At 37.2% G+C, this 25997-nt stretch overlaps 1 protein-coding gene across 1 annotated transcript in view; it reads left to right on the top strand.

Annotated features, from left to right (window-relative positions):
• The window catches only part of CYP20A1 (cytochrome P450 family 20 subfamily A member 1), a 108103-nt gene extending 82706 nt beyond the window's left edge, over positions 1-25397 (top strand). Inside the window, exons 11-13 of the mRNA XM_004453601.5 lie at positions 429-493; positions 20006-20095; positions 20258-25397. Coding sequence (XP_004453658.1) covers positions 429-493; positions 20006-20095; positions 20258-20408 — 306 coding nt within the window. The 3' untranslated portion in view covers positions 20409-25397. The remainder of the gene's footprint in view (positions 1-428; positions 494-20005; positions 20096-20257) is intronic.
• Positions 25398-25997: the final 600 nt, after the last annotated feature.

The raw sequence follows: 25997 nt of genomic DNA, 5'->3' as shown, positions 1-25997 counted from the left end.
TGTCCATTCACTGTGTGTTCTTCTGTGACTGCTTCTATCCTTATCAGCAGCACTGGGAATCTGTGTTTCTTTTTGTTGCATCATCTTGCTGTGTCAGCTCTCGTGTGTGCAGTGCCATTCTTGGGCAGGTTGCACTTTCTTTCGCGCTGGGCGGCTCTCCTTATGGGGTGTACTCCTTGCACATTTGACTCCCCTACACGGGGGACACCCCTGCGTGGCACGGCACTCCTTGCACGCATCAGCACTGTGCATGGGCCAGCTCCACATGGGTCAAGGAGGCCTGGAGTTTGAACCACGGACCTCCCATGTGGTAGGCGGACGCCCTATCCATTGGGCCAAGTCCACCTCCTCATAGTTGAAAAGAGCATTTAGGGTAATCATTTTGTCTCATTAGGCCTCAACTAACTATGCTGACTTTTTTTTTCCAGACCCTTGTCCTTTATGCTCTTGGTGTGGTTCTTCAGGATCCCAAAACTTGGCCATCACCATACAAGTATGAAATATTCTCATTGTCTTTGTGATTATTGATTTTTATGTGTTTGCATGTTTTGCATTCCTTATTTAAGTTTGAGGAGAAAATTAAATGTGTGACAGTGGTATAACAAAAGAAAGCCCTGGCATTTCCTCATGTATCTTCAGGTTAGCACTTTTTCTCTTCCATAAGTATGTTATCTGCTTTTCTTTGCCTTTCCTATTTCACGCCTATCTTAAGTTCTGTGTAATTACCAGATTTCTATCTCTTCTCTAATTTCAATGGAATTTTGGAATTCATTTGTTGTTAAGTGAGTGTCACTCATACGGTTTCCTTTTTCCTTCTGTTGCCCTCTCTCTTGTACAATTCAGTTCTTCATCAGAATTTAGAAACTAGTCTTGTGTTTCTGTATGTGTATTATGTATGTCTATGGCAAGAAAGGGGAAAAGTTAAGAATAAAGCTGCTGCTCTTTCCCTCTTTTGTAGTAAAATCTGCCTAGGATTTATTGCTCTGACAGAGGGTTATGTATGACTTGATTGGGGGTAACAGAGCTGTGTAAATCCCAGGGAGAGCAAGGTTGGTGACAATGATGAAGTACTAGTAAACCTTCTCTATGGTAGATGGGAGCCCAGTTGCTTGAGCCACATCTGCTTCCCTAAGTGCATAATTTTTGGTGCATAAGACTCAGCTGGTCATTTTAATGGCTTTCATAGTATTCCAAATTTCATTAATTTAGGAAGATTATTTCTATTGGTTAGAAGATCAGTTTCTGAATTCAGATCACAGGATAGATGTTCAAGTCCTACCTCTACCATAAAATAGCTGTGAGATTAAATAACTTAATCTCTCCATATGTCAATTAATCGGATGTAATGGTAGAATCTACTTCATAGAGTTTTTTAAGGATCAGATGACATGATGTACATAAAGTACATAGCATACTGCCTAGCACATAGTAATCAATAAATGTCTGTAGCTGCTGTTATTAATATTATAGAGTTTATTGCCATAATTATTGAACACATTCTCATATACCAATTTCTTAACCTCTGTAAAATTAGGGGCTGGGATTACAAAAGTGAAATATGTATTATGTATTTTCTGCTCTCAGGAAGAGTACAGGCTAGTAGTAGAAAAATAACAGTATTACATTATTACAAATGTTAGTTATAGACGCCATCGAGCAAAACATTCAGAATATAGAAGCAGTAGAAGAGGAAGATATTAGCTGTCAGATGGGGCAAGGGAGAAGAGAAGAGGAGCGTCAGGGAAAAATTATTCTCCTAAACAGAGCTTTGAAGGATGAGTAATGTTTATGAGGTGAACAAGTTGGGAAAGACTGAGGATAGCATTCTAGGATGAGGGAAGAGCATAGGAAATGGCAAGAAGGTTTGAAACTTTTAATTCAGGGAACTGCATGGTTTAATATTAGTAGAGCGTTAAGTGAAGGGAGAAGAGTGACAGTGGCAGGAGATGAAGATGGATGGTAAGGCATGGGTTAATTGTCATGATTATGTTCACATGCATGAAATATTCTCACGTACAAATTCTTGCTAAAGTTGCTTTAACTCCATCCTTTTTTTAATCCAGCAAAGCTTGAGTGATAGTGATGTTCTTATGACAATTTAAAATTATCTCTATTTTATATTTCTTTAAAATTTTCACGTTTATTTAATTAAAACCAATTCCTGAATGTTAACATATTGTTGGCTTACCATAAAATGGGAGAAAATATTTGCAGATTGTTTTCTCGTGAGGTACTTGTTTCCAAATTGATAAAGAACTCTTATAACTCAACATTAAAAAACAAATATCCCATTAAAAAATGGGCAAACTATTGAATAGACATTGTTCTAAAGGAACTATACAAATGACCAATAAACACATAAAAAGATCCTTAACATCATTGATATTAGAGAATTGCAAATCAAAACTGCAATTAAGTACCACTTCACAGCTACTAAGATGACTACAAAGAAAAAGACAGGCGATAACAAGTGTTGAGGAATATGTAGAGAAATTGGAACCCTCATACACTGTAGGGTTGTAAAATGGTACAGCCACTTTGGAATACAGTTTGGCAGTTCCTTAAAAAGTTAAATATATAATTACCATATGACCCAACAGTTCCATTCCTAGGTATATAAAATTAAAAATATGTATCCATATAAAATCTTCTTTATAGCTGCTTTATTCATAATAGCCATAAAGTAGGAAAACAGCCTAAATGATACATGGATAAAGAAAACATGGCACATTATATTGGGCTTCAAATTTCGGGGAGTTCTGGATCACAGAGTGTTTCAACAATGGCAATGGAGGGATACTGGTATGGGATACCAATGACAGGTGATATATGACTGACAGGGAGCTGTACAGAACATATGTCCAGGGTGCATGGTAATGTTTGGATATACTCATAGTGGCAACAATTAAAAACCACAGTAGGGGGGGTACTGGGTTCCTGGCCAGTGGTGCTCTGTCGTGGTCCCTAGGGGAGCAGCGACAGTCTCCCAGGTACAGTGGTGGGGACCGGGAAGGAGTGAGGGTTCAACAGTGAGCCCCAGATGCTAATGACTATGCTTGTGAGCTGATAAACCCAAAATAAGAACAAGGCCTAGAGCAACTTTGTGCCTGGGAATTTCCTTCTGTTAGCCTTCATGTTACTCAAATGTGGCCAGTCTCGAAGCCAAACTCAGCATGTAAATGCAATGCCTTCCCCCCAGCGCGGGACATGACACCCGGGGATGAGCCTCCCTGGCAACGAGGGACCACTATCAACTACCAACTGATGATGCAACTGGAAAATGACCTTATACGGAAGGTTCAATGCGGATCAGCAGAAGATCCATGTCTACATAAAATACCATGACTTTAAAATGCTGTTTGACCTAAAGTAAGGGGGAAATGGAAAGGAGAAATGAGTTTATATGGCTACGAGTTTCTAAAAAAGAGTCTGGAGGCTGGCAGAAGGTTTGCCCTCATGCACAACTGAGCAGAGTCAGAGAGACAGATAAAGCAGATACAACCCCCAGATATTGGTTCCTTTGAGGGCTAAAGAGACCCATGGGAGTTATGGTCATGGCCGATGGGGTTAACTACCAGGGCAGATGGCCCCTCTTTGGAAATGGTGTTTATGTGTGATGAATCTGGACTCAGATGGGATCTCCCTTCATAAGATTTTCATGCTAATGTGCTGGAGGTGCAGTTAATGTTGAGGTTTAAGATATATTTAGGGGATTTGAATCTCTGGACCGACAATGTGATAGCCAGATCCTGAGCCTCAACAGACTCCAGCACCTACAATCTGATTTATTGGACTTACCACACTCAGCTAAGATGGAGTTGAAGAAGGACAACCACCACACCATGGAGCCTAGAGTGATTACAACTGAAAATGGGAGGATTGCATCCAGCATCCAGGTGGAATCTGACCCTCCTCTTGACATAGAGGTGCAATGGACACAACCAATCCAATGTCCACATAGAAGAGGTGGCATTGGATTGGGAAAAGTGGACATAATGGACAAAGGGTATGGGGAAAGGCAGGAAGAGATGAGAGGTGGAGGCGTCTTCGGGACATGGAGCTGCCCTGGATGGTGCTTCAGAGGTAATCACCGGACATTGTAAATCCTCACAGGGCCCACTTGATGGAATAGAGGAGAGTATGGGCCATGATGTGAACCAATGTATATGAGGTGCAGAGGTGCCCAAAGATGTACTTACCAAATCCAATGGATGTGTCATGATGATGGGAACGAGTGTTGTTGGGGGGGGGAGAGGGGGGGGTGGGGGGGTGGGGTTGAATGGGACCTCACATATATATTTTTAATGTAATATTATTACAAAGTCAATAAAAAAAAAAAAAGAAAACATGGCATATCCATACAGTGGAATATTATTCAGCAAACAAAGTAATGAAGTATTTGTACATGCTACAGCTAAATTTAAGAAGCCAGAGACAATGATTCCATTTATGTGAAATATCCAGAATAGGCAAAACCCTAGAGATTGAAAGTTTATTAGTGGTTGCCTAGAGCTAAGGAGAAGGAAGGGGAAGGTGAGAATGGGGAGTGACTGCTAATGGGTCCAGGGTTTCTTTTTAGGGTGTTGAACGTGATCTAAAATTACATTGTGGTAATAGTTGCACAACTCTGTGAATATACTAAAAATTGCCAAACAAATGAACTATTTACTGTGAATGGGTAAATTTTATGGTAAGTGAAATGCATTTCAATAAAGCTGTTTTTTAAAGTTGCTGAGTTAAATCACGGAAGGTTAGAATTCATCCTATAAGCCAGCATTTTCCAAAGAGTTTTCTGTGGAATACTAGCGTCATGAGATCCACAGTGAAGAAAGGTTCATGGGATAAATGAAGCCAGGAAACACTACATACTACATGACCTCCTCCTGTGCATTCATAGTGCTCATTTGCATATTGAATGCTCTCAGTTAGTTCAGAGTTTCTCCAATACACCTGATCAATAGTAACATCTATTGATAGAATGTTCTGTAATCACATTTTGGGAAGTATTATTTTAGACAGTGGGGAGTCATTGAAGGGTCTTAAAAGAGAGATAAGATCAAATTTAACGTTTAGAAAAGTACATCATTCTTATGATATAGTTTGAGGAATAATTTGAGAGGGGAAGGAATGAAGACATGCTTTTATAGTAAAAGCTGTTTTGTTTTGAATGAATGAATGAATGAAGTCAGGAATATGGATAGACTCAGAGGCTGGATATTTTTATTTAAGGGACTGTAAAACCCTGCCTTAACATAGTGATGATAGCTCTTGAGAAGCAAGGAGATAGACTTGAGACAAAGTACATTGTTTTTGTATGGAAAGGAGGGGCAAAAGCTGAAATGACTTCCAGTTGTCTAGCTTCAGGAAGTGGGTGAGGGAGGAAGACCAGGCAGGGAGGGGCCCAAGGCTATTAAATTTACATGGTTTGGGAAACGGACTTGGTCCAGTGGTTAGGGCATCCGCCTACTACATGGGAGGTCTGCAGTTCAAACCCCGGGCCTCCTTGACCCGTGTGGAGCTGGCCTATGTGCAGTGCTGATGCTTGCAAGGAGTGCCATGCCACACAGGGTGTCCCCCACGTAGGGGAGCCCCACATGCAAGGAGTGCGCCCCGTAGGGAGAGCCGGCCAGCACGAAAGAAAGTGCAGCCTACCCAGGAATGGCACCGCCCACACGGAGAGCTGACACAACAAGATGACACAACAAAAAGAAATACAGATTCCCATGCCACTGACAACAACAGAAGCGGACAAAAAGAAGAACATGCAGCAAATGGACACAGAGAACAGACAACTGGGGCAGGGGAGAGGAAGGGGAGAGAAATAAAATCTTTAAAAAAAAATGTGAGTCTGGAGTTTGGGTATTGGGGAAGAGTTTGTTGGTAAGAATTTGTGACAGTTAAATCCTTGATGAAAGAACCCTAATCAGTGAGTTATTATCAATGCCTGATGTAGAAATTATTTTGCATTTCCTTAGAATTTACATTCTTCCTAATATTATACACACATTCAGGAACTTGCACACGTGCACACAGACATACAGAGTTGGTAGTAGAAAGTTCCCAATAAATGAAAGTTCATATATTTTGTTTATTATTTCCTTTAAAATATGTGTACTTTAAAATATATCATTACTCTCTTTGTCTCTGAGATGTCTTTCATTGGTCTTGGAAATATAGAATCAAATTACTTTTTTGTATTTATTTTGATATTTCTGTCATCAAATAGTTAATAGTTTAAAATAATAGTTAATATAATTGTTAAAATAATTTGTAAAGATTCATTTTAGAAATGACAAGCAGAATGATAGACTTCCCATATTACATAGTATTTTATACTCAAAATTACTTCCAAAGTTTAAAATCTCTCCTATTTTTTAAAATTTTATTTCTCTCCCCTTCCCCTCCCCCAATTATCTGTTCTCTCTGTCCATTTGCTGCGTGTTCTTGGTTTTGTCCACTTCTGTTGTTGTCAGCGGCATGGGAATCTGTGTTTCGTTTAGTTGCGTCATCTTGTGTTAGCTCTATGTGTGTGTGTGGCGCCATTCCTGGGCAGGCTGCACTTTCTTTCGCGCTGGGCGGCTCTCCTTACGGGGCGCACTCCTTGCGCATGGGGCTCCCCTATGCGGGGGACACCCCTGCATGGTACAGCACTCCTTGCGCACATCAGCACTGCAATGGGCCAGCTCCACCGGGTCAAGGAAGCCCGGGGTTTGAACCGCGGACCTCCCATGTGGTAGACGGACGCCCTAACCACTGGGCCAAGTCCGCTTCCCAATCTCTCCTATTTAAGCTGTGAAATAGAGTTGGCCTACTAACAGCAACATGGTTCTTATATTTTTCCTACTTTGCTTCTCTGATGTTCTAAGAACCTTACAGTTTGGAGGTTAAGTCATTATAAGTAACAATTCCAGTAAAGAGTGAGCAAAATTGGGTCAGATTTGGTCAGTAATGATAATATTGCCAGATTTTTTCTAGTTTCTTGGCTAAACTATAAGAAATGAATTTCAAGAGCAAGCCAGGTTAGTTAGGCCAGGAATTTATTAAGGAATGGAGAGAAGAAATTGGGAGAAAATAACAAATTAAGGGTCCCAAGTAGAGAGGAAGGGGCTAAAAAGTGATAAAGAGGATTGATTTATAGACTATAATTCCCCATTACGGACCAGGGAGGGGGGAATGTGAGAAGGCCAGAACAGGGGGGGAAACTGGTAAGAGCAGGGCTGGTTTGGTCTTTGTCTTACTTTTTGAACCATTAATTATTCTGTCCCTTTGCTAATGACAGGGGAGGAATCCTAGTTCTTTGCTGTTTTGATTGCTTACCTCACCCATCAATCCCCTAGGAGGGCCCAATGATAAGGACCCAGGAGAATATCCAGGTCTTCTTGATTCTGGAGGAAATCTCATTCTGAATGGGATTTCTCTGAATTTCTTCCAGCACATTTCAATGGCAGCAGTTTTTCTGCCAGGTTCCAGATCTGTCTCTTTATTCCCTAACTACCTTGCCTCAGTAGCCTTTCTTTTCTTGTTAATATACAAACTTCTAGTGATCATGTGTTCACAGAATGGTAAAGTCTAATTACTGAGCTTGAAATAATTATAGACTCAAAATAATGTAGAAAAATAGTTGAGTACTGTATACCTTGTACTCAGCTTCTTGTAATGGGGACATCTTATCTAGCTAAAGTACAATTCAAAACTGCAAAAATAACATTGGAATTTGTATTAGTCAGCCAAAGGGGTGCTGATGCAAAGTACCAGAAATCTGTTGGATTTTATAAAGCGTATGTATTTGGGGTCGGAGCTTACAGTTATAAGGCCCTAAAGACTCAAGGTTCCTTTCTCATCAAAGTCAATTGCCATGTGTTGAATCAAGATGGCAGGCCATATCTGTCTGGTCTCTTGGGCCTTCTCAGTTGCTCAGCTGCTCTGTTCTCTTCGGCTGCAAACTATCGGGCAAATGGCTCTTCTCTCTTCTCGGGGGTATAGCTGTTTGAGCCTTCTCCTTTCTGTCACATGGCAGGACTGAAATGTGTGTGTCTTCTTGAGTAAGTGCCCATTTATATCAGCACACTCAGGAGGCGGGGACTTAACTTGAGTCACACCTTATTGATGTGGTAGAATCAAAGGTCCTAAAGTGATTTAATTAAGTAAACTTAAAACCTTTAAATTTAATATAATCAAAGGGTATCACACCCAGAGGAAAAGACCAGTTTACAAATATATCCTTCTCTTTTCTGGGGTTCATAAATCAAACTGCCACAGCACTTTACTGTTAACTCCAGACCTACTGAATTTTCACCAGGTTATATTAACCAGCATTCATTTGTGTGTGAGTAATTATGTAATATTACTCTGTGTATAGATTGGTGTGACCTCACCATAATCAAGTGTTGAACTATGACATTGTGACAAAGGTATACCCTGATACCACCTCTGTATTCTATCCCCCAACCCTGCCCACTATCTCTGTCTCCTGGTGACTACTAATCTGTTCTACATAATTGAAGGTGACTTTTTTTTTTTACTATAGGTTCTTTTTTTTTTAATGTCTCGTATTCCCTTGTATGGATGTACCAGAGTTTGCTCAACCTTTCACCCGCTGAAGAGCATTTGTGGTGCTTCAAGTATTAATATTTTGTCATTATGAATGAAGCTGCTATGAACTTTGGTGTACAGGTTTTTTGCGAAGATAAAGTTTTATTTCTTTGGGATAAATGTCTGTGACAGTTTGAAATTATTTTGTGAATCTCAAAAAAGGAAAGATTATGTTTTTAAACTAGTCTATTCCCGTGGGTGTGATACCCTTTGAATGCATTAAATTGGGTTGAGGGTCTTTTGATCAGATTACTTGATAAGCTCACTTTGATTGGACTGATCAATAAAGTGTGAGCCAGCTGGATCTCCCTCTGGCTGGATTAAATAAACATGTAGGGTCTCAATTTTCATATTAAATTTGACATAATTTTTAAATGTACTGTATAGTAAATATTCCAGAAATGAAAGGTCTACACATGCTGCTTGCTTTTTTTTTAGTAAATGAAATCCCCCTATATGATTTTTATTCACAGGAAAATTTAGATCTTTTCAAAGCATTTTTTTTTTTCTGGTGAGGTACTAGAACTGGGGATTGAACTGTGGACCTCATGTGTAGAAAACTGGTGCTTAACCAGTGAGCCACATCAGCTCCAAAAGCATTTGTTTTTGAGGAAGTTCTTAATGCGCATCGATAAATGGGCTATTTCTTTTGTTTTTCATTTGTATTTTGTAGCCTTTTTTGCATTGTTGTAACTAACATATGTGATATAAAACTTGCCAATTTAACCTTTTTATGTATGTATTTTATTTATGTACTTGTTTATTTACATATTTTTTATTTTTAGAAGGTGCTGGGAATTGAACCTTGAACTTTGCACATGTAAAGCAAGAGCTCAACCACTGAGCTACACCCACTTCTAATCATTTTTTAGTGTACAAGTTAGTGGATTAATTACTGTTACAGTGTTGTGCCATCATCACCACTTTCCAGTACTAAAACTTTTTCATCTTATTTTGTTTTAAAATTTTATTGTTTTCATAATTAGATACTCCTTTAAATATATATATATATATATTTAAAGAAGCTTTAGATTACTTATGTAAATGTTACATAAAAAATATAGGGGATTCCCATATATCACATTCCCTCCCCCTCTCATACTTTCCCACATTTATATCTTTCATTAGTGTGGTACATTTGTTATAATAGATGAACCCATATTGAAGCATTGTACTAGCCAAGGACTATAGTTTACGTTATAGTTTATACTTTGTCCCACACAATTTTATATGTTTTGACAAAATATATAATGGCCTATATCTGTCACTACAGTGTCATGTAGGATGATTCCAATGTCCCCAAAATGCCCCCGTGTTACACCTATTCTTCCCTTTCCCTCCCCTCAGACCTCTGATGGCCACTGCCTTTATATCAGTGATACAAGTTCTTCCATAATCATAAGTCTACTTTAGTCCATAGTTGCTTTCCACCCTTATGTTTGTTCATTAATCTTGAGGATTTTGGGTTGGTGATGCCCACCATGTCTCTGATTGAGAGAGGGCTTAGATTAAAGGGGGCAGATGGATGGAATTGTATTGCTTGCAGTTGCAGACACTTTCTGCTTCCTGACGTGGGCATTGTCCATCATCATCCTTTTGTTAGTTGTCCTGGGTAAGTTCAGTGAACTGATGAGTAGGTGTTGCAACTCTGTTGACATTCAGGGTTCAGCCAGCATATGAACAGACCAAAGATCTAAGTCGCTGGGACATATATTTAACAAGTATAGTGCTAATTATAGGTTCAAATAAAAGGGGCAGAAGAGCCACATGTAGGAAAATTATAAATGAGTCTAAGTCTGTTACACTGGGGAACATATATTCGAAATTAAGGCCCATTGACAGAGTGCTGAATTCCTGAGATTGTCTGCCCTCCGTATAGTGTCTAGATGTCTCTAGAGCTCTCAGGAGCCCCACTCTTTGAGGCACTATTTACTGTGGCAGCCAATGAGATCCTGCTGAGACATGCTAAGCATAACCTCTGGAATTACCTGCTGACTCACTTTGAAATCTCTTGGCCATTGTAGCAGTCATACTGTTTATGAATTCCGAAAATAAATATTGGATTATGTTTGTGAACTGGTCTGTCCCTCGGCATATTAGATTATATTAGATTCAGAGTTTTCACTTTTACTTGATTGAACTATGCTTAAGGCTTTGATTGGGTCACATCAGTAAGATGTTGAATCCCTGCCCCCTTGGTGGGCAGGAATTCACAGAAAAAACCACACAGCAGAGCAGAAGTTGGAGTTTATTTTATCTTGGAGCCCGGAATGAGAGATGAGCCCTAACCTGATAGTCTACAGCTGACCTTGTGGAAAAACCAGAGAGGAACAAGCCCCAGGAGAGAGATGAGACTTATCTCATCCTACGGCTGATAGTGGAAGAAGCTGGGCCATGGAGCCAAGAGAGGAAGAAGGAGCCTGAACCCCTGCAGACATTGGCAGCCATCTTGCTCCAACACATAGCAACAGACTTTGGTGAGGGAAGTGACACACCTTTTATGGCCTGGTGCCTATAAGCTTCTACCCCAAATAAATACCCTTTATAAAAGCCAACAGATTTCTGGTACTTTGCATCAGCACCCCTTTGGCTGACTAATACAGCCATAAAAATTCATTTACATTTAATATTTTCCTCTTTTGGTCAAATCTTTTTCCAGATTCATCACTAGTCAGTGCTTGGTAATAATCCCTCAGTGCCAGGGAGGCTCATACCTGGGAGTCATGTACCTTGCTGGGGGAAGGTAATGCATTTATATGCTGAGTTTGAGAGAGAGGCCACATTTGAGTAACAAGGAGGCTTTCAGGAGGTAACTCTTAGGCAGTGTATAATACTAGGTTATGTTTCAATTTGACAAGAAAAGGTTCATAAATACAACCATCAATATCAAGGGCCTGGCTTAACGGTCTGTCCTCCTTCACTATGTACTACCCATATACTTAGAGGATTCTTGCTGCTCTATGTAGCAGGAATTCCCAGGATGGGACTTCAATATTCTTTTGGTTATTCTGTGGGTCTCTACCCACCGAGACAATGCCTCATGATCACTTGAGCATATTCATATTCCATAGAGGCATGCCCCAGGTACACCGCCCCCACAACACCCCATGACACCAGTGATCCTCCCCTGCCACAGTTGTAACCCTTCTGCAATCCAAAACCTCCCCCAAAACAAAGCCAAAAAAATAATAATAATAATAATAATTAAAAATAACAAAATTCAAAAAACAAAAATTAAGTATTGAAAAATAAAATTTTTTTCATTGTGTCTTTCATCACTGTAAGGTCTGTTATCTTCTGGGTACAGAGACAATTTCTTGTATATGTTCCCCCAGTATCTTATTTTTTTCACTTTATCTCAGAGAAGCTTTAGGGTACAGAAAAGTCACATAGAAAATATAGGGGATTCCTATATACACAAACCCCTCCTATTCTCCCACTCTCCCCTATTAATAACATTTTACATGTGTGTGGTACATTTGTTACAATTGATGTACAAATATCAAGTATTGCTAATAGTCATGGTAATTGGTTACGTTATGGTTTACATTTTACCCTTACAGTTTGACAAAATTTAAAATGACCTGTATCCATCATTGCAAGATCTTGCAGAACAATTCCAATGCACTGAAAATGCCCTGTGTTTTATCTAATCTAGTCTATGTTCCATTTATTTTATCAGGAGACAGGGAAGAGATGGTTGTAAGTTGATGCTCAATAAGAGTAAAATCTATGATAAGGCGGAAGGAGGTAGTTGGGCAGTGGATGGGGGTGATAGCGGTGCAGTGATGTGATTGGATTTGAAGGTGCAGGAATGTGAGGGGGAGGAGGGTAGGACATTAGGTTGGACTATATATCCATGGAACTGGGGGAAGGGTTGGAGGAAGAAGGAGGTGAACTCTGGGGATTTTTAGGTCTGTGGTTAAAACTACAATGGTGGGGATACTCTTTTGGCAAATATGGCAGGGGAGGATTACTGGTACAGGGTGAAATGGGTGGGATGCTATGTCGAATAGGCATACCAGGGGTATGCTTTTATGGAATAAGAAAGTGTTCATCTTGTCATGTGTTACCTCAGTGGGTGGAGACCCACACAATAAACAAGAAAATTTTAAACCCTCATCCTGGGGAGTCCTGCTGTAGTCTCAATTAGAGGGGCAAGAATCTCTCAGAGCATAGGCAGTGCCTAATAAAAGAAAACAGAGCAATATGTCACAAGTCCTCAATATTATTACATGTAACTATGAACCTTGTTCTTCAAAAATTGAAACTTAGCAGTTACCATAGGTTCTGAGGGGAGGGCGAAAGAAGAATAGACACACTTTTATACCCTCCACCATCAATTTGCTTTACCCATTCAGCATTAGCTCCCCATTTCCCCATCCCCAGCTCCTGGTAATGCCTAAACTACTTTCTGTCTCTGAATTTGCTTATTTTAGGTGTGTTTTATCAGTGGAATCCTATATCATATCAGTACTTTTGTGTCTGGCTTATTTGACTTAGCATCATGTTTTCAAGGTCCATCCATGTTGAAGCATATGCCATTCCTTTTCATAGCTGACTTTTTATTGCGTTGTCTTGTGTCAGCTCTTCGTGTGTGCAGTACCATTCTTGGGCAGGCTGCACTTTCTTTCGTGCTGGACAGCTCTTCTTATGGGGCGCACTCTTTGTGCGCAGGATGGCACTCCTTGCGTGCATCAGCACTGCGCATGGGCCAGCTCCACATGCGTCAAGGAGGCCTGGGGTTTGAACTGCGGACCTCCCATGTTGTAGGCGGATGGCCTAACCACTGGGCCAAGTCCAACTCCCAACTTTGTTTCTTTTCCAAGAATATTTTGACTGTTGGGGGCCCCATGCCATTCCATATGAATTCAATGATTCACTTTTCTATTTTGATGAGAATTGTATTGAATTTGGATAATACCTTGTGTGGTTTTGACATCTTCACAATCTTAAGTCTTTAAATACATGAACACAGGATGTCATTTTTATTTAGGTCTATTTTAATTTCTTTCAGTAATGCTTGCAGTTTTCACCATCAAGGATTTTACATCATTGGTTAAATTTATTCCTAGATAGTTCATTGTTTTTGATGCTTAATTTGCCACAGGGGTGCCAATGCAAAGTATCAGAAATGGATTGGCTGTTGTAATGGGAATTTTTATTTTAAAGATTCATTTATTTATTTATCCTCCCCCCCCCCCCCCCCCCCCCACTGTCTGCTCTCTGTGACCGTTTGCCGTGTGTTCTTCTGTGTCTGCTTGTATTCTCATTAGGTGACTCTGGGAACCAATCCTGGAGCCTTCCACAGTGGGAGAGAGGCGATAGTTCTCTTGTGCTACCTCAGTTCCCTGATCTGCTGCATCTCTTACTATCTCTTCTCTGTGTCTCTTTGTTGTGTCATCTTGCTGCGCCAGCTTTCTGTGTGGGCTAGCACTCCTGCGTGGGGCAGTACTCTGTGCAGGTCAGCACTCCACGCAGGCCAACACTGCGTGGACCAGCTCGCCACATGGGCCAGCTTGCCTTCACCAGGAGGCCCCAGACATTGAACCCTGGACCTCCTATATGGTAGATGGGAGCCCAACTGGTTGAACCATATTCGCTTCCCTATAATGGGAATTTTATTAGGGGAAAATCTTGTGGTTCTGAGGCTGAAAATGTCCAAGACAAAGCACCATCAGAGATTCTTTCTCATCAAAGTCAGCTACTGATGATCCTGGTGTCCTGCCACATGGTGATGATGGTGGTGATCTATGCTGAGGTCCCTGCCCCTTCTTCATAATCTGCCGTTTCCTGGAGCTCAGCTGTGGGCAGCCAGGCATGGGGCTTGTCTCTGTCCAGGCATCCACTCCCAGTCTCACCTTTCATCCCGAGTTCAGCTGTGGGCTATCAGTCATATGGCTCATCTCTTCAGCCTTGAGCTGCTCTGTTGGCCCAGCCTCTTTGGGACTTCATGCTTAAGCTTTAGCTACTAGTGATCCTCGAGTCATCTCTCACATGGCAGGGTTAAAAATGGTGAATTCCTTTCTCTTTTATATCTCTCTCTCTCTATCTCCTTTTATGTAAAGTTCCAATAAGAGGGAAGAAACCCAACCGGAGTCATGCCTCACTTATAGGTCCAATCAAAAGTGCTTGACACCCATAGGAATGGTTTAGTTCAAGAACACCATCTTTTTCTTTTTGGAATTTATAAAACTTCAAACTGTCACAGATTCTACTGTAAATGGAATTGTTTTTTTTTTTAAGATTTTTTTTTTGTTTATTTCTCTCCCCGCCCCCGTTTTCACTGTGTGCTCTTCTGTGACCACTTCTATCCTTATCAGCGGCACCAGGAATCTGTTTCTTTTTGTTGCGTCATCTTGTTGTGTCAGCTTTCTGTGTGTGCGCCGCCATTCCTGGGCAGGCTGCACTTTTTTTTGCGCTAGGCAGTTCTCCTTACGGGGCGCACTCCTTGCGCGTGGGCTCCCCTATGCGGAGGACACCCTTGCGGGGCACGACACTCCTTGCGCGCATCAGCACTGCACATGAGCCAGCTCCACACGGGTCAAGGAGGCCTGGGGCTTGAACCGTGGACCTCCCATGTGGTAAGCTGGACGCCCTATCCATTGTGCCAAGTCTACTTCCCTGGAATTGTTCTCTTAATTTCCTTTCTGGATTGTTCATTGCTGGTGTGTAGTAGTACTGATTTTTTTGTGTGTTGATCATGTACCCCTTAATTATGCTGAATTTGTTTATTACCTTTGGAAGCTTTCTTTTGGATTCTTCAGGATTTTCTATATGTAGTATCATTTTTTTTCTGCAAATAGAGATAGTTTTATTTCTTCCTTTCTGATTTGGATGCCCTTTGTTTCTTATTCTTGCTTAATTGTTCTGGCTAAAACTTCCTGTGTACTGTTAAATGGTGGTGGTAAACATGGGCACTCTTGTCTTATATTTGACTTTAGGAGGAAAGCTTATAGTCTTTCACTACTAAGTATGATGTTAGCTGTGGGTCTTTCATATACAACCTTTATCATGTTGAGGAAGTTTCCTTCTATTCCTGGAATTCTAGTGTTTTTAAAGAGTGCGTGCTATGTTTTGTCAAAATGTCTTTTCCACATCAGTTGAGATGATCAAGTGTTTTTTTCCTTTTGTTCTGTTAATGTGATATATTTCTTTAATTGATTTTCTTATGTTGGACCACAGTTGCATTCCCAGGATAAATCCCATTTGATCATGTTGCATAATCCTTTGAATGTGCTGTTGGATTTGGCTTGCTAGTAGTTTGCATCTACATGAATAAGGGATATTAGTTTGTAATTTTCTTGTGATATCTTTTATGGCTTTGGTGTTAGGGTGATGCTCTTCTTATAGAATGAGTTAGTAAGTGTTCCCTCCACTTCAGTTTTTTGGAAGAGTTTGAGCAGGGCTGTTGTTAACTCTTCTTTGAATGTTTGGTAAAATTCACCAGTGAAATCAGCTGGTCCTAGACTTTTCTTTTATTGGGAGGTTTTGATTACCAATTCAATCTCTTTACTTGTTCTTCATCTGTTGAGGTCTTCTATTTCTTCTTAGGTCATTTGTCTTCCTAGGAATTAGACAATTTCAACTAGGTTATCTAATAAGTTTCAGTACAGTTGTTTGTAGTATTCTCTAATAATCATTTTAATTTTGTAAGGTCAATAGTAATGATCCCACTTTAATTTCTGATTTTAGTTATTCAACTCCTTTCTTTTTGTCAATCTAACTAAAGTTTTGTTAATTTTATTATCACAATAAGCTAACATTAGGTTTTCTTGATTCTATATTTCTGTTCTCTATTTCATTTGTCTCTGCTCTGATATTATTTTCTTCCTTCTGCTCACTTAGTTTTAGTTTGCTTTTCTTTTTCTAGTTTTTCCAGGTGTAAGTTTAGGGTACTTATTGGAGATATTTCTTCTTTTTTAATGTAAACATTTGTAGCTATAAAGTTCCTTCTGAGAACTGCCTTTGTTAAATCCCATAAAATTTTGATATATAATATTTTTATTTTCAATCATTTCAAGGTGTTTTCTAATTTCCCTTGTGATTTCTTCTTTGACCCATTGGTAGTAAAAGTAATGTATAATTTCCATATGTTTTTGAATTTTCATATTTTCTTCTGTTATTTCTGTTTTTAATACTTTGTGGTCAGAGAAGATACTTTGTATGACATCAGTCTTTTTGAAATTATTAAGACTTATTTTGTAGTTGGGGGCTGGGGTATATGGGAATCTCCCTATATTTTCAGTATAACCTTTATGTAATCTAAAGCTTCTTTAAAATTAAAATAGAATACTTGTTTTGTGAGCTTACATATACTCTATCATGGAGAATTATCCATGTACACTTGAAAAGAATGTATTTTCTGCTATTGTTGAATGAAGTGTCCTATATATGTCTCTTAGGTCTAGATGATTTATAGTTTGGTTCATGTCCTCTATTTGCTTATTTATTTTCTATCTGGATGTTCTATCCATTATTGAAAGTATTCAATTTAAATGTCTACCTTTGGGAAGTGGACTTGGCCCAATGGATAGGGCCCCTGCCTACCACATGGGAGGTCTGCAGCTCAAACCTGGGGCCTCCTTGACCTGTGTGGAGCTGGCCCATATGCAGTACTGATGCACGCAAGGAATGCCGTGCCACGCAGGGGTGTCCCCCACGTAGGGGTGCCCCATGCGCGAGGAGTGTACCCTGTAAGGAGAGCCACCCAGTGTGAAAGAAAGTGCAGCCTGCCCAGGAATGGCAGCACACACACAGAGAGCTGACACAACAAGATGACGCAACAAAAAGAAACAGATTCCCAGTGCCACTGATAAGGATAGAAGTGGTCACAGAAGAAGACACAGCGAATGGACACTGAGAGCAGACAACTGGGGGGGTGGGGGAGAAAGGGAGAGAAATAAATAAATAACTCTTTAAAAATAAATAAATAAATGTCTACTGTTAATGCAGAACTGTCTTTTCTTCCTTCAATTCTGTTAATGTTTGCTCCATATATTTAGGAGCTCTGTTGTTGGGTGCATGTGTGTTTATATTTTTGTATCTTCTTAATCGATTCATCTTTTAATGTATTGTTCAAAGTCCTTCATTGTCCTTTGTAACAGTTTTTGACTTAGACTCTGTTTTATCTGCTGTTAGTATAGCCACCTCAGCTCTTTTTTGGTTACTATTCCTGTGGTATATATTTTTCCATCCTTACATTTTCAATCTATTCATGCCTTTGAATTTAAGGTGAGTCTCTTTTAAACAGCATATAGTTGGGCTATACTTTTTTATACATTCTGCCAATCTCTGCCTTTCGATTTAAGTTTAATCCAATTACACAAAGTAATTACCATTAAGGCTGGATTTACTTCTGCCATTTTGCTATTTGGTGTTTGAGTCTTATACCTTTTGGTTCCTCATTTCTTCCACCCTTGTGTTTAGTTTATATTTTCTAATGAACAATTTAGAGTCCTTTCTCATTTCCTTTTGTATGTAAAGTATTTCTTTTGTGATTACCATGGGGCTTAAATTTAACATCCTAAATCTGTACTCTCTCTTATTTTATATCAACTTAACTTCAATAGTATGGGTAAATTATGTTAGTTTTTTTTTTTTTTTTTTTAAGATTTATTTCCCTCAGCCTCTTTTATATCAACTTAACTTCAATAGTATGGACAAATTATGTTGGTTTTTTTTTTTTTTTTAAGATTTCTTTATTTCCCCCAGCCTCTCATTGTTTGCCCTTGCTATCTGCCTTTCAGAAGGCACTGGGAACCAAATCCAGGGCCGCCCAAGTGGGTAGGAGGCCACCTCCGCACCCTGCTTTGTTGTGTTTTCCTCCTGAAAAGGAGGAAGTTTGCCATGCCAGCCTGTCACATCAGCTTGCTGTCTTGCTTGTCTTCTGTAGGAAGCACCAGGAACTGAACTCTGGATGTCCCATATGGTAGTCGGGAGCTCAGTTACTTGAGCCACATCCACTTCTCCAAATTATGTTCTTTTATCCCTCTGTCTTAAACCCCTTTATGTTGTTTTTGGCACAGATTGTATTCTCTGTGTATTAAGTGTCCAATACCACAGATCTAGAATTACTTTTTTTAATTAAAGAAGTTATATGTTTACAGAAAAATCATGCATAAAATACAGAGTTTTCAATCACACCCTATTATTACTTTGCTATAGTTCATGAAAAAATGTTTTTATAATTGTACTGTTAACTAGAGTCCACTGTTTACAATAGGGCTCATTGTATTGTACAGTCTTATGTTTGTTCTTTAAAAATTTATATTTTAGTAACAGATACATAACCAAAAATTTACCCTTTTAACCACTCAGATATATAGTTGAGTGCTGTTAATTATATTCACAATTTTGTACTACCATCACCATCTGTAATTACTTTTTATGTGTATATATTTTAGATAATGTATGACGTAGAAAGTGGAGTTTCAAACCAAAATCCTGTAGTACTGGCATTTATACTTACCCATGTAGTTACCTTACCAGCAATTTTAATTTTTCTTGTAGCTTCAATTTATTGAGAAGTGTCCTTTCTGTTCAATCTAAAGTACTCCCTTTAGCATTTCTTACAGGGCTGGGCCAGGGGTGAGGAACTCTTTCAGCTTTTCTTTATTTGGGAATGTCACTAATTTCTTCTCATTTTTGAAGTGTAGTTTTGTCAGATATAGAATTCTTGGTTGACAGTTTTTTTTTCTTTCAGTGCTTTTAATATGCCTTCCCACCGTCTTCTTGCTTCATAGTTTTCTGGTGGCAAATCAGCACTTGATTTCATTGAGGCTCCGTTGTATGTGATGGGTTGCTGGTCTTTTGCTGCTCTCAGGATTCTCTTTGTCTTTGGTATTCAACCATTTGACTATTATTTGTGGATTTCACTTGAGGGTTTTGAGTGAAGTTCTGTAGATTAAAAACATCCTTCACCCCATAATTTCCCCCTCTTTTTAATAAGTCTGGGTTTAATGTAATTGATAAATATAGTTTTAAGGTTGAAACCTCCAATTTCAAGAATCTATTTTAATTGAAGCAGCAATTTAAAAGTTCTCATTGACCAGATGATCTTGTATAGCAGGTGTTTTAGATATTCCTAAATTTATTTTAATATTTATTATATAATTTAGTATTATATAACCTTATATCTCATAAAGTAAATCCATGTTATAATATCTTTTCCTTTCTAGTATCAGAGAAATGTATTTTGCTTTGATTGCTTAGAAATAAAGCAAGAAATGGAAGGAGACTAAATATATGTTCAGTAATTTGAGAACATAAGAAGTGACATTTAATTATATTGTGGCAACATTTTCTACTTTCACTAACTTTTAAACTTTATTATATGCCCATGTTTTTATTTCATCAATACGTAAAATAGCAGTGGAGCTGTGTTGTGATTAGATTCAAATCTTTTTTGTAGGTTTGATCCAGACCGGTTTGATGATGAATCAATTATGAAAACTTTTTCCTTGCTTGGATTCTCGGGCACACAGAAATGCCCACAGTTGAGGTGAGGTGCTAGAGAAAGCACTCTGAAAGGAAAAGATGCAAAATACTGTACTCAGAATTTTAATGATCATGGTTGATGAGAATGAACAATCTGTATAATTAAAGTATAAATTCTCTTGTTATGGAATATTTTTACTGATTTTTCCACTTTTTTCCTGAATAGGTTTGCATATATGGTGACTACAGTACTTCTCAGTGTGTTGGTGAGGAGATTGTACTTACATCCTGTGGAGGGACAAATTATTGAAACAAAGTATGAACTGGTAACATCGTCAAGGGAAGAAGTTTGGATCACTGTCTCAAAAAGAAATTAAAATTTTCTATATTTAGCTTTGTTAAAATGGACTGAGGGAACTAACCATTTAGAAGGTCCTTTGTTGAATCCTTTTATAAACAAGTCTAATTTTGTAATATAAACAACTATTACTACTTTATTCTATAATTTTGATTTTTGTATGTCAGATTTTGTTAAAGCTTGATAATACATTTATACTTTTTGTACCAATGTATTGATAATTTTAATGAGAAGCTTTAGCTTTCAATTTGGCATTATTTTTGTTTTCTTTTCTTAGATGACTCTAAAATTAATATTTTTGAAAAGAAAAATATCTCAAACAAATTGGTGGAACCATGTCTGCTGAATATCCATAAAATAGAAACATAATCTAGCTCTTTTTCATACTTCTAATACATCACCCTATAGTGAAGAAAAAGGACTTCCCATAATTTATATTTCTTGGATTATTATTTTTATATTCTGGCTATAAATTAGTTTGTCTTTTAATCATTTTCATTGAGTTTGAGTATTTTGTTGAGCAATCTACCTTGTTTTCATTTTTTTTCTTCCTTGTCATCTGTATTCATTTCATGCTTACACAAAGTTCATAATTTTGAATAGGTCTGAATAGTTTTTTCTTTGTGACAAACCAGATTTAATATTTGTCCTTCCATTTTTCTGGAAACCTTAGTTGCTGTATATTTTTCCACTAATTCTCATTTGTGGGGAAAACTTAATTGCTAAATTTGTTAATTCATTATTATAATTTCATATATTAAATACAATAACTTGTGATTAAGAAATAAGGGCACAGGAACCAAAAATCTGAAAATGAAAATGTAAACAGAAATTGATGAAAAGATTTGTAAAATATATTCCAGAAAGGTGTAACATCCATATTCCATAATAAGGTTATACAAACTGGTAAGAAAAACATCTGATAAATGGTCAAAAGTCATGATTTAACAGCTTTTACAGGAGAAATGACTAATAAATTTTAGAAAAGTGTCCATCCTCTCTATAGTAAGCAACAAAAAGTATTTTAAGAATAATTTAAATATCCTTTAAAATTATATTAAGTACTGGTATGTTTTATATTTAATACTTTATTGATTGCATTATATTTTAGTCCAGTCTTTTAAAAATTTTTGGTCACACTGTTCATGAAGAATTATTGTTAAGAATGTTTTTCAGAAGACAACAAATAAAGGAAGTATGCTAAGTGCTCATAGAGTGGAAAGGAGGTAAAATGATAGTTGTTGCAAGTGGGTTTAACTGCTGAATTTTATTTGTAATCTTATTTTCAAGAATTCCATGGTTTCTGAATTGAGTTATTTTGTGGTTGTGGTTAAATAACTAATATTTTAGATCTAGTTATGACTTGTTAACTAAAAGTTATGTAATTCAATACAGACTGTATTTCTGAAAAGAAAATTATTTATGGAACAATTAAAATTCCAAAATTTTAAGCGAGATCTATTCTTAGTTACCAGTAGCATCATATTGTTTCTACAAAGGCACATGGCTAAGTTCATCTCCCTCCCATGTCACCTTTTCTGTGGTTTTGTGTATATAGAACATATTCTTTTTTTAACCCAGGTACTCTGAGTGGGTTGGTAACTGGTGGTGAAGATTAGAGCAGGTAATTGATTTGTAAACCAAGTGTCAGTAATATCAGATGAGATGAAATGAGAATAGAATTTTAAAGCAAGTGAGAGCTGATGATCAAGACAAATCCAGGGTAGCTGAGCAGAGTCAGGGCCTTTAGTCATGGAAAAAGGGATTGTGTAAATTAAGCATATTTTACCCACTGTTATACCACTAACTTAAAGCATTTAATACAAATAATTTTCTAGTGTATTTTTTAAAAATAGAAATTATATTAATAATAATGTATGAAATAAGTTATCCATTTATTGCTGTTCTTACTCAGCTCTTTGTGTTTATCTAATGACTGAAATTTTAGTAGCCTCACTGTCATTCATGGCTTATAACATGACTGTAAGTTAAGTTATCAATGGCTTTTGGCTTTTTTTTTTGTTAGGTATAGGGGCAGGGAAATGAACCCTGGCCCTCATATGTGGGAAGCCGGTACTCAACCACTGAGCCACTTCGACTCCCCTAAGTTGTTTTTTTTTCACTTATTTTTGCTTGTTTTTTTGTGTGTTTTCTAGGAGGCACTGGGAACTGAACCAGGACCTCCCATGTGGGAAGCTGGCGCTCAACTGCTTGAGCCACATCCATTCCCCATTAATTGACAGTAAAGTTAGTTCTGTAAATTTTTTAAAATGTATTTTTCCACTGATTTTGATGTACATTGTTTTTGATAGTTCAGAAGATTATTAAAAACATCACAAAATATTTTTTATGGAATGAAAGGGCTTTTCTACCAGTTGTTCTAATAAAATTTATTGCAGAATTAATTCTGCACCTAGGTTCGGGAATAATGAAAAACTCATAGTTTATCTGGCACACAGTTGTGCATTTCCATTATTTTCTATAAATAAATTCTATCATTATTTATAGACCCTATTTCAAAACTTGTTTGTTCTTTATTTGTAAATAGTTGTTTTAAAAACATTCTACTTTTTAAAAATAAAAGTAATGTAGTTTTATTATAGAAAATCTAGGAAATACAGAAACACAAAATGGTAAATCGTCACCAACAATCCCAGTTCTTGAAGGTACTACTATTAAGATTCTGATGTAGAACCTTCTGCTCTCTTTTCCGTGCATTTATGATTTTTACAGGCATATCCATAATTTTTCCTTGAATATACTATGAAAAAGTTCTTTCTACAGCTGGAAGATGAACAGTCTTCTCACTCAGTATAATGAGTTTTTTCATTCTTTTTCTCTCCCTCTTTCCCTTCTCAGATATTCTTGTTATTCTTTTCACCTTTAAGAGTGTCCTAACCCCATCCATTCTGTCAAAACAGTTATATATTTGTATATCTAATTTGTTAAAGCTATAGAACAATTTAGGTAATACTATGAGCATTTAAAAATGATACTACGCCACTTTCCTATGGGAAATCATTATAATTAAGTTCAAATTGAGCTGCCATTTGAACTTTAAAGAGGTTATCTAAAGACCCTTTGTTGTTTATAAAGTTTTCAGAGTTGGTGTTTGTGGACTCTTGGATAAGCAGATGTCCATAATCATTTTTTTCTCCAAATCCATGAAAAGCACTGTTAACCTATAAAATATACTTTTTCCCTATGTGGTTATGTTACCTGATTGACAACTGCTTGAAAAGCACAATTCTACTGAGTGTGTAATACCTAAGGATGTGACCATCAAGGAGTAGTTTAGTAGCTGTGAGAAGAGAGCCTGGAGAGGAATGCATACCCTTTTCAAGGACAGGCTTTTGAAATGTCAACAAATTGATACTGTTGACCTTGTTTTTCTTCTTTGTGAGGACTATGCCTTTTTCCTAAGTTACCAAGACTAGTGATTAAGGTTCAAACGGAGGAAAAGGGAGGAAGATATGGTAACAAAGCAGCTACTGTTGCTACAGAAGTCAAAGGCAATCAGCACAGCCAAAAAGACAGTATAATGTGGCTTTGAGCTGTTGTGAGCAACCTGCACTGAAAAAAAGGAGTGAGACTAAAACTTGTACTATTAATTGAACTGAAAGTAGAAAAATTAACTGGACTGAGCATTTGTTATGAACCAGGTGCTTTATTTACCTATCTTAATTAGTACTTTGAGCATAATATGGACCCAGGGACAAACTAAATTTTCCATTCATGTTAGAAGAATATTGTAAATGAAGATAGGCAAATGCTAAGTAGGCAACAGTAAGTAAAATAGCTGAACTCTAAATTATCTTTTTATTTTTAGAGAAATTTGTTGATGTACTTTTATTTAAGGAAGAATCAAACAATATTTTCAAATAGTATACCAGTACTAAATAAGCAGTTAAAAAAAAAAAAGACTCAATATTAAGAAGGGTTAAAAGATTCCTTAAATAGAACCTTAGAGCAGTAATATTCAGCTTAATTCATTAGTGAAAAATATATGCTTTCTATGGGGAGTAATATGCCACAAACTATGAAAAAGATAGCATCTTGAGTTCTTTGAAGAAATCATTCACATCTCTTGCTATAGCTTTTGAGTTTTTTAGATGCATCAGTTAATAACTGAGTCCCTAAATACTTCCAAGAAAGCTGTACTGTATTTATCTCTTGTTCTAATATAACAAAAAAATTTGGAAAAGTTTACTGTCTTATCCGTTATATTTCATGGTGTCCACTTCTCTTTCCCAAAACTACCATATAAAATAGTTTTAAACCTAATAATAAATATCAATAATAAAATAACCCAATAAAAGAAATAGGAAGAAGATTTGTACTAACAATTCATGATGATATCTGAATATTCAAAAGTACTTGACTCTATAAATTATCAGGAAAATGCAAATTAAAATCACAATGAGATTCTGCTGCACACCAACCACAATGACTAAAATAAAAGACTGACAACATGAAATGATGGTGAGGATGTGGAGCAACCAGAACTCTCTTACATTATTGTTGGGAGTGTAAACTGGTTCTACACTGGCAAAGGTCTACAGTTTCTTATAGAACTAAACATATGTTTACCCTATGACCCAGCAATTCCACCCTTCCAAGAGATAAAAATATGTCCTTAGACAGACATGTGTAAGAGTAATCTTAGCAGCTGTGTTCATACTAGCTGAAAGTAAATTATCTTAAAAAGCAGTATAACAGCAATACTAAAAGAAATTTTAAAAGGAAAAAGTACTACTAACCCAACCATATTTTACAACTGTTTAAATTTTTTTCTATTTCTTTATGCATATATAGTTTTATATATTATCATCATAATAAATGTGATCTACTTTTCACTTAATTAATTTTAAACATTTTCCTTTGTTACTTCATTTTTATAAGGCAATTTAATGTTTGATTAAAGGAATTTGATTGGATAATTGGAATTGGAATTGTTAGAAGCCACTTTGTAAAACATCCAGGAAATAAACCAAAAGGTGAAAAATGACATTCCTTCTTCTTCATTTAATCGTTGTTTACAGATTGGTGACTGTTTTTCTAGAGTTGAAATGGATTTTGATAAAAAGCATATTATAAAATACCATGAGCAAATAGTTGAATATATTCTTTTTGGTAATTAAAAACATTTATTTTTTGGGCTTTCACTTTGGATTTTTCTCATATAAGGCCTTCAGAAAATATATGCTTAAGTCTATGCTGTTATTATAGCATAGGATTTCTTTAAGTGTTCAAGGAGGAGTAGGTTCAGAAAGAATTCAGAGGAAAAGGTTCTTTATATAGAACCTTTGAGGGAGATGCGAAGTGTTTCGAATGCTAAATTTACTTAGATTTAAAAATACATATCTTCAAGCAAAGTTGCCATGACAACCTATGTGTGTATAATTTTATATCTGTCTTCCAGATTTTTCTCTTCCAATACAGGGTCTAAACATAAGAATTGGGCACTGTGATATTTCTATCTGAATGGTTCCTTGTGGGAATTATATAATTTCAAAAAATACAAATCAAGCAATAGGGCAGTTCTGTAGCAAGGTGATCCCACCAGGTTAAAAGCTGTCTTATTGTCTCTATGATCAGAGATCCATCT

This window comes from Dasypus novemcinctus, chromosome 7, assembly GCF_030445035.2.
Source record: "Dasypus novemcinctus isolate mDasNov1 chromosome 7, mDasNov1.1.hap2, whole genome shotgun sequence".
Classification (NCBI taxonomy): domain Eukaryota; kingdom Metazoa; phylum Chordata; class Mammalia; order Cingulata; family Dasypodidae; genus Dasypus; species Dasypus novemcinctus.
Note: the sequence above shows the minus strand (reverse complement) of the source record. Positions and strands in the feature narration are given on the sequence as shown.